The 7,802-nt window shown below is 53.8% G+C and overlaps 6 protein-coding genes across 6 annotated transcripts; all 6 read left to right on the top strand.

Annotated features, from left to right (window-relative positions):
- Window positions 1–1,785: 1,785 nt before the first annotated feature.
- On the top strand, window positions 1,786–2,361 carry DQ04_03611050 (hypothetical protein; the record flags this gene model as incomplete). Its single annotated transcript, XM_009312965.1, has 1 exon — window positions 1,786–2,361. One exon carries the CDS (start codon window positions 1,786–1,788, stop codon window positions 2,359–2,361), a length of 576 nt encoding a protein of 191 aa, XP_009311240.1.
- A 101-nt stretch (window positions 2,362–2,462) lies between these two features.
- DQ04_03611040 (protein tyrosine phosphatase-like protein) lies at window positions 2,463–2,993 on the top strand (the record flags this gene model as incomplete). Its single annotated transcript, XM_009312964.1, has 1 exon — window positions 2,463–2,993. The coding sequence occupies one exon, from the start codon at window positions 2,463–2,465 to the stop codon at window positions 2,991–2,993; it is 531 nt and encodes a 176-aa protein (XP_009311239.1).
- A 1,655-nt stretch (window positions 2,994–4,648) lies between these two features.
- On the top strand, window positions 4,649–5,179 carry DQ04_03611030 (putative protein tyrosine phosphatase; the record flags this gene model as incomplete). The annotated part of the gene is made up of 1 exon (XM_009312963.1): window positions 4,649–5,179. The coding sequence occupies one exon, from the start codon at window positions 4,649–4,651 to the stop codon at window positions 5,177–5,179; it is 531 nt and encodes a 176-aa protein (XP_009311238.1).
- Window positions 5,180–5,734: 555 nt separating this feature from the next.
- DQ04_03611020 (hypothetical protein) lies at window positions 5,735–6,187 on the top strand (the record flags this gene model as incomplete). The annotated part of the gene is made up of 1 exon (XM_009312962.1): window positions 5,735–6,187. One exon carries the CDS (start codon window positions 5,735–5,737, stop codon window positions 6,185–6,187), a length of 453 nt encoding a protein of 150 aa, XP_009311237.1.
- A 225-nt stretch (window positions 6,188–6,412) lies between these two features.
- DQ04_03611010 (putative mitochondrial carrier protein) lies at window positions 6,413–6,997 on the top strand (the record flags this gene model as incomplete). Its single annotated transcript, XM_009312961.1, has 1 exon — window positions 6,413–6,997. One exon carries the CDS (start codon window positions 6,413–6,415, stop codon window positions 6,995–6,997), a length of 585 nt encoding a protein of 194 aa, XP_009311236.1.
- Window positions 6,998–7,097: 100 nt separating this feature from the next.
- Window positions 7,098–7,400, top strand: DQ04_03611000 (mitochondrial carrier protein; the record flags this gene model as incomplete). The annotated part of the gene is made up of 1 exon (XM_009312960.1): window positions 7,098–7,400. The coding sequence occupies one exon, from the start codon at window positions 7,098–7,100 to the stop codon at window positions 7,398–7,400; it is 303 nt and encodes a 100-aa protein (XP_009311235.1).
- Window positions 7,401–7,802: the final 402 nt, after the last annotated feature.

Raw genomic sequence — 7,802 nt, 5'->3', positions numbered from 1 at the left:
TTCTTCTTCTTCTGCACGACCGGCTGGCGCCCGCGGGAGAATTTCTCGCGGGGCGGGGTGCGGGCATTATGAATGCCGCGGAAGAGTTGCCGCAACACGCAGGCGTGTGGGTCGTACGAATCTGAGAAAGAAGGAGAAGGAGAGAGAGAGAGGGAGAGAGAGTGTCAGCGCCACGTTTCGCCGTGTGTGCTTTATGTCAAGCTTCCTATTTCTATTGCGTGTTGTGGTTCTCTTATTTTTCCACCGGGAAGGGCAATTTTCTCTCACCCTGTACTTTTTTTCTTTCTGTGCGTAGTGTCTTTAATGTTTCCAGGGCCTTTTTTTGTTTGTGTTGTTTTTTGTTCTCATCCGCAGGAACACGTTCTTCTTGTCTCCATCGTTTCATCCTCATTTCTCTTCGTCGGTTTTCGTTTGAGGAACCGCACGGTGCCGTGCGTGGTGTGGAGGGGCTCCCCATTTTCCCCTGCGTGGCGTGTGAGTCGTTTGGCTGCCAGTGTCTTTTTTGTGTGCGCTTGCGCGTTGTTGTTGTTGTTGTGCTCTCGCGGCGGCGGAGGCTGCGGTCTTCACGCTCCTTCACGGGGACGTTACCGCAGCCGACGGCTGCTGGCGGGAGCCAAAACCAACAGTAAAACAGGGCAATACATTCTACGGGCGTGCAGAATGTTTATGTGTATGCTACTGCCTGTTTTTTTTTCTGTGACTGTTTCTCCACGCTGCAACTACGCGGGGGAGCCAACGTTTGCGGGGCGCTTCCTGCGTCGACCGTCGCGGTTCTTTCTTGCTGCCATCCTGCTTGCGTCTCTCCCTCCCGTCTGTTTCCGCAGAAGTGTTGCAGTTACCGCATTTCCCTCTATGCGGTGTGTGGGCGAAGCGCAGACACCGGGGCTTCGTGCGGCATCTCCCTCCTCATGAGGTGATGGATCGGCACCACGGAGCATGTGGCGTATCTTTCACGTTTCCCTGCACCACAGCGCTGCCCCCCTGATGCAGTGCTGATGAGGTGGTGGGGAGCGGCACCCTTCAGCATTCAGCCTCTGTGTTGGCTGCAGTGGGCGCAGCGAGTCTGTTTCGGCGATGGGCACTGCCACGGATGCATGTCTATTGGTGCCCCTTCCACCACAGCGGATGCGGAACGGCAGTTGCACCTTCTTCTCTGAGCCCCCACGCCGAACGGATGGCGCATGAGGCATTCCGCATTGAGGTGTGACTGGCGTCGATGCTTTCCGCCGCAGCACGTTCTATTTACAACGCTACGTGGTTGGCCAAGCCGCGCTGAGAGAAGGTGGTGCGGTGCGACGGGCACTTCTGAAGGCGCAGTGCTCCAGGAATTCGGTTGCAGAAGCGGCGCGGACCGGACGCGCCGGGCCATTGTACGCCCTTAGGGCTACACAGCCTTGCAGCAGCCGAAATAAACAGAGCGCCGACAAAAAAAATTCAATGGTGAAAGTAGCTTGAAGGCGGGGCTGCATTGAACCTCTTTGTGCTTCACTGCTGTGCTTCTTGTCCCATCCACTTGCCCTCGTGTTGAGGCACGTGGTACAAGGCGGAGGTGAACAAGCCGAGCCACCAATGAAACTCTCTTAAGGGGCGAAAGAGACGTTGGTGTCTATCGCTGTGTGAAACGTTTTGGAACATGTTATCAAGCATGACGTAGCTGCACGTCGCCGCGGAGGTTGACGACACTCAGACGCTTCTAAAAGCAAAGGAATAGAGGGGTTGTGAACGTCAATGTGGCTGTTGATCAGGGGGCGAACGGCCCTCCACATTATCGCCTAGCACGGCCACATGGATTTTGCGAAGGCGCTGCTCTGCTACTTCAAGTCTGTTAACGGCGGCATCCTTGACAAGAGGAACAGGAGAGCGGTGCGGCGGGCCCCGCTGGATGTCCAGGGCGCCGCTGCTGTCGTTGAAGGGGGCAATGCAGTGCTCACGTGTGCGACGCTGCGGGACCAGAAGATTGTTGAGATGGTTGGTGGATATTTCTCGCGGCGGGCGTACAGCATGTTCTTTTTCAGCCCTTTCCGCCGGACGTCGTCTTTTTGGCTAAACTTCCGCAACGGCAAGAGGCCGTGCAAGCACTGCCAGGCGCTGCACTGCATCGCCAAGATTGCCCCGCGGTCTGTTCTGCTCATGTACGGCACCGCCGACGATTTGTTGTCGTGCCGCCACTCTGTGCAGCTCTACGAGACCGCATCTGAGCCGAAGGAGCTGTACCGCTCTGAGGGCGCGTTTCACTGCGGGCCGATTCTGCAGGAAAGAGTGCGGCAGCGTTTTGTCTTGTCGCCCTCCAAAGGGAGCTATACGCCGCCCTTGTGTACTGTCAGTTGGGATGTAAGGATGGTGATGTGCGTTGCGCAATGATGCGCTGGCGCTTGTATCGATTTGAGTGTTTGACTTATGGAGCCCCTGTTTGGTTTTCTCTTTTGCCTTGCACTCTTATATTTAGTTTTGCTCCTCTAGCGATGGAGGTTAATGGCACCTTAGTGGAGTGCAAGCGTGGGGAATCCGACACTGTCGTCTTCCGTTTCCTCATTCTCGACGCCCCGTCGCCGAGCAGTGTTCCCACGTACGTGAAGCTGCTGCAGAAGCACAACGTGCGGCACATAGTACGTGCGTGCGGCCCTACGTACAACTTGGAGGTCTTCGCGAGACATGACATTCAGGTGCATGCCTGGACTTTCGACGACGGCGCCCCGCCCACGCAGGTCGTCATTGACAACTGGCTCGAACTGCTGGAGCAGGAAAAGAATAAAATTCCACCAGAGACCATTGCTGTGCACTGTGTGGCGGGCCTTGGTCGAGCTCCCATTCTGGTGGCACTGGCGCTTGTCGAGTACGGCGGGATGCCGCCGCTGGACGCGGCTGGCTACGTGCGGGAGCGGCGCAAGGGCGCGATAAATCAAGTGCAGCTCAACTGGCTGATGCGCTACAAGCCGCGGCACGTCCAGAACCAGGAGGGCTCTCTGGCATGCACAAAATGCGCCTTGATGTGAGCTGGTAACATATATATTTATATATATGTTTACACACGTTTGTTATGAGGCCTGTTGAGAATTTTGCACTTGCGTTCCGTTTCCTACGGACGAGCGTTTTGCGTCTGAGATTCTCAGCTGGCGAAGCGACAGTGTGCCATGCGAGAGTGTTGCTGTGACAGCCTTGCTTCCCATGCCCTGTGATTTAGTTTGCAAACCAGACCTCTTGTGCCACACACGTGCATCACATGAGGTGAATGAGCTGATCGGCGCAGTAGCGGAGCAAGTAAGTGTGGTTGGTGGAGGTACGAAGAGCATGTGTGACTCCTGTGTCTTCACGTGTTTCATTAATTCGCATTGTGACTCTTTTTTCAACGTGCACCTTTTTGTGTTTTTTTTGTTGCCAGTGGGCTAACCGGCGTTTAAACCGTAGCACTCGGAGTTACCGTGCGCTCCTATGCGCAGACCCCTTGCATGTGTGCTTGCGTGTTAATTCTCTCTTGTTCCTCACTGCGTGATTTTTTTCTTGCATGTTTCCCCCGCTGTAGGACCCCAAATGTGAAGGTATCTTTTTGTGTGTGTTGCTAGCAAGGAGTCGCTGCTATGTGGCGTGAGTCAACAGCATGGGGCGCCTAGCAACGCGTAATAGTGAAGGGGATGCAAAGGCTTTTTTTTTTGTTTCTTGCAGCATGCTGGAAACGCATTTTGAATTGAGGGCCCCATGCGTGCTCTGGGTGGCGTTCCCGTCTTCGGAATGACGCTTTGCTGCGATTTCAACCTATTTTGTCCGGTCGCTTGTGAAGAATTCGCCGCACTTCTGTTTTGAGAGCGGAAGTTGTATTGAAGGGGCTTTGCTCTTCCCGAGATGCGCAGCGTGTTTTATCTCTTGTGTGGTGCAGAGGACTGTTTGACGCTCTTTGAGTTTGGGTGCTGTTGTTCACACCCGACTGGATGGCAGCTGAGGAATTGACTGTAGTTGTGGGCTTTTGATCGAGAGCAGCGTTCTCAGAAAAAAGATCTCTTGGCGACGTCGCGCCGGAGGAGTCGCAGGGTTGCGCGGTTGTGCCGCGCCCTGTCAGCTGCCAGAGGGATTTGCGTATTGGTAGGGGCATGAGGCGAATGTGTGTACCACAACCATTTCATTGTGTGGACCTTAATGATGGGCTTAACAGGAATAAAGCGAATTATTATACGACATATTGGTATCTGCACCGCATTGCGATGTGTGGTGGGAAGAATCCGACTAACATCTCTGGAGGCAACGCCTATGCGTGATGGGTGAGACTTACTGGAATGGCTGCATAACTGGGAGATGGTAATAACTCATTTTACACATTCTCTCTTCTACTGAAGTGTAACCGTCATTGATATTGGAATAATGTCACAACGCATACATGTATATATTCCTTATGCAGATAAACTGGCTTTCTTTTCCAATGGTACTTACTTTTTGGGTTGCTCTAGCACGACCTACATACAACAGAAGTTGAGCGGCGTTTAGAAGGCAGTGGCTGGAAAGCTGAAGTCAATTTCCCACCCACTTTCGCCAACCCAAAGGAAGCCAAACGAGTCCCACAACGAAATAAAATCAGGCAAGCTGTAACCCTGTGCTCTTCATCAGTTTCGCCGTTTGCAGCGAGCAAATCCGCCGTGCCGAAGAACTACAAGGTGAATCAATGGAGGTGAACTGCACGCTCATTGAGTGCCAGGATGGCAAGAACCCGTCACGCACGCTGTTCAACCTCCTCATTCTCGATGCCCCGTCTCCGAGTAATCTGCCCACGTACATTAAGACGCTGCAGCGGCGGCATGTACGGCATCTTGTGCGTGTGTGTGGCCCCACCTACGACGCGACGCTCGTTGAAAAGAGCGGCATTGAGGTCCACAGCTGGCCGTTCGATGATGGTGCGGCTCCGCCGAAGTCGGTACTGGAGAGCTGGTTCCGGCTGTTAGATGCTGAAAAGGATCAGTTGGACTCTGGAGCTTCTGAACAGCCCGCCACGGTTGCGATCCACTGTGTGGCTGGCCTTGGTCGCGCGCCTATTCTTGTGGCTTTGGCGCTTGTGGAGTACGGCGGTGTTGAGCCGCTCGACGCGATTTCAATGGTTCGCGAGAAGCGGCGTGGTGCCATCAATCAGACGCAGATGCAATGGCTTTCCAAGTACAAGAGGCGTGGTGGCTCCAGCGGCGGGTGCACGGTCATGTAACAGCGCAACATTTTTCCTGTTGCGTATAGTTTCTGTGCAAACGTTTTTTGTGTTTTCCTTCATATTTGATTGTGGTTGGTTTTTCTCGTTTTCGATTGTGTAAGGTGTACTGAATACGTTTTGAGGTGCGGGTGCGATGTAAAAGCGTGCTGCCTTATTGTAGAGGGAATGAGGACCACATCAGAAGAATGAACCAGTACCATTCCGGTGGCAAGTGGGGGGCGCATGAAAGCCTTCAAAAAAAGAAAAAAAAAGCTCTCCGTCTTTGAGCGATACCTCCCGGCTCGTCTCGGGCAAAGTGTGGGGGGGGTGGGGAATTAGTGATTTTTAGTATGAAAGAGACATAACGAGTGCGAGAATGTGTTGACCCACCGCATTCTGGCATGAACCGATGAGGAAGGAAAACAGAAACTTGGGCTAAAACCTTTTGATTTGTTTAGATTGCGCTTCTCATCATTTCTCTTTGATTCATTTCTTCTTTTTCTTCTTCTCGCTGCTGGTTACTACTGGCGATTGTGTTTACCCTCGTTGACAATTCCTAGAGTTTTATCAGCAATGACGTACCACGGCAACGGAGGCCCGCCTCTTGCCTACTTTGCCATTTCAAAACCACAAACGGGTGAAGTGCTGGCTGAAATGGCATCGTTGCCCCCTTCTTTCGTCCAGCCGTCCGCATCGACAGCGGAGAAAAACTGCGGCCTGTTTAGCGAGGCATTTGCATTCATAGAGGCGGCGCAAACGAGGAGTTACGATTTCTTTGGCCGCAACATGGCGAAAGCAGCGGGTGCGAAGTCTACAGTGGGTGCCGTTGCCGCTCGCGGCGGCAGGGATCAGGATGTAGTTGCTATGATGGCGTGCGACGCACCGAGCAGCAGCTTCATGGACTCTGCGGAGTGGGAGGGCGGCGACGTGGAGAGCGACGGCTCTGATGAGGCTGGCGGCAATGACGGCGGTGGTGAAGCCGTCGGGATGAGTGCCGCACCACCCGCAAAGAGGCCCCGGAATTAGCGAATATTCCACGCTGTGAGCACGTCTACAACACGCAAATAACGCATGAGGGATTTGAATTCTTTTTTTTTGTTTCGCGTGCGTTGCAGCAGCACATATATCCATACTCTAATTATTTTTCACCCTTCTTCCTTCTCTCTCTTGTTTCGGTGCCGTCTTGGTACTGTGGTTGTGTTTTGTTTTTCTCTTTTCGTCGCATGTTGCATAGCTCTTTGCCACGCAGGAATGGCAGAAGAGTACCTCCACACATTCACCGCCGGTACGGCGTCCGGTGTAGTAGGCGTGGTGCTGGAATACCCGCTCGACACGATCAAGGTTCGCCTGCAGGCGTACGGATCGCGGTACAAAGGCTACATGGACTGTGCTGTGAAGCTTGTAAGAGAAGAAGGAATGCTTTCCTTCTATCACGGTGTTTTAACACGTTTCGTAGGCTCAGGTTTCGAGCACGCTGTTGTCTTCTCCTTCTATAAGTGGACCCTGCGGGAACTAGGCGCTGATGAGTACCACCCGCTTGCCTGGCAGATCGCCATTGGAGGCATTGGCGGTGGCGTTGCGTCGACAACCTTTTTAACTCCCCTGGAACTTGTCAAGTGCCACCTGCAGGTGGCGAACATGCTGCCCGTGGAGCAGCGGCAGTACCACGGCGTCATGGACTGTATGGTGAAGATTGCACGTCAAGGTGGCGTGACNGAACATGCTGCCCGTGGAGCAGCGGCAGTACCACGGCGTCATGGACTGTATGGTGAAGATTGCACGTCAAGGTGGCGTGACGGCGCTGTACAAAGGCGGTGTGGCGATGCTTGCCCGTGAGGTGCCTGGCACCGCGGCGTATTGCGGCACGTACGATAAGACGAAGGAGCTTCTGACTCCTGCAGGCAGTTCAACCGCCGATCTCTCGCCGTGGCGACTTATGTTTGCTGGGGGTTGCAGTGGGGTGGCGTTCTGGACTGCGTTTTTCCCCGCTGACGTTGTCAAGACGCGGGTGCAGGTGGACCCGACCTTTGCCTCTTACCGCTTCATGGAGGCGCTGCGGCAGTTGTACTTGGAAGGCGGCATACGGGCGCTGTATTGCGGTTGGTCGCTAACTGCAGTGCGTGCGTTCCCGTCAAATGCGGCTATATTTGTGACGTATGACCTCTGCATGCGCGTCTTCAGGAAACAGCACCAACAACGGCAACAACATTCAGCGTCATCTGGGACCGGTTCAGCGTGATTATCAGTTGCAAAGCCTCTGCCTGCGGTGGTAGGTACCTCTCTTTGTATACGTTTAGTTCCGCCTCCTCAGGTTGAGGTTGTTCTCGCACTTTTGGAACTTCGTTGTATTCTTTAACAGTCACGCCCACACACATATATATGCAGAGGTTTTTTTTCTTTGTCGTTGTTCGTTTCTTTTGTGCCACTCGTGATACTTCCTGTGTCATTTCCATTTGCGCCTTGTTTTTTTTTCTTGGCACTTGTAGTTCTCGGCCTGCCACAGGAGGAGCCAGACGCTTTCCGTTGAAGTCTGTGCGTACACGCATGAGGGTCAAACGCGGCCGGGCACTGCAGGCAGAAGTGCGCGAGCGGCGCAAGAAGGGCACGTGCATTAAGAGTGGCCTCGGTGAGCTGGGCGATT

Source organism: Trypanosoma grayi, assembly GCF_000691245.1.
Source record: "Trypanosoma grayi strain ANR4 Tgr_361_V1, whole genome shotgun sequence".
In the NCBI taxonomy this organism is placed as follows: Eukaryota; Euglenozoa; class Kinetoplastea; order Trypanosomatida; family Trypanosomatidae; genus Trypanosoma; species Trypanosoma grayi.
The sequence above is the reverse complement of the archived record's forward strand: the minus strand, read 5'-3'. Positions and strand labels throughout refer to the sequence as shown.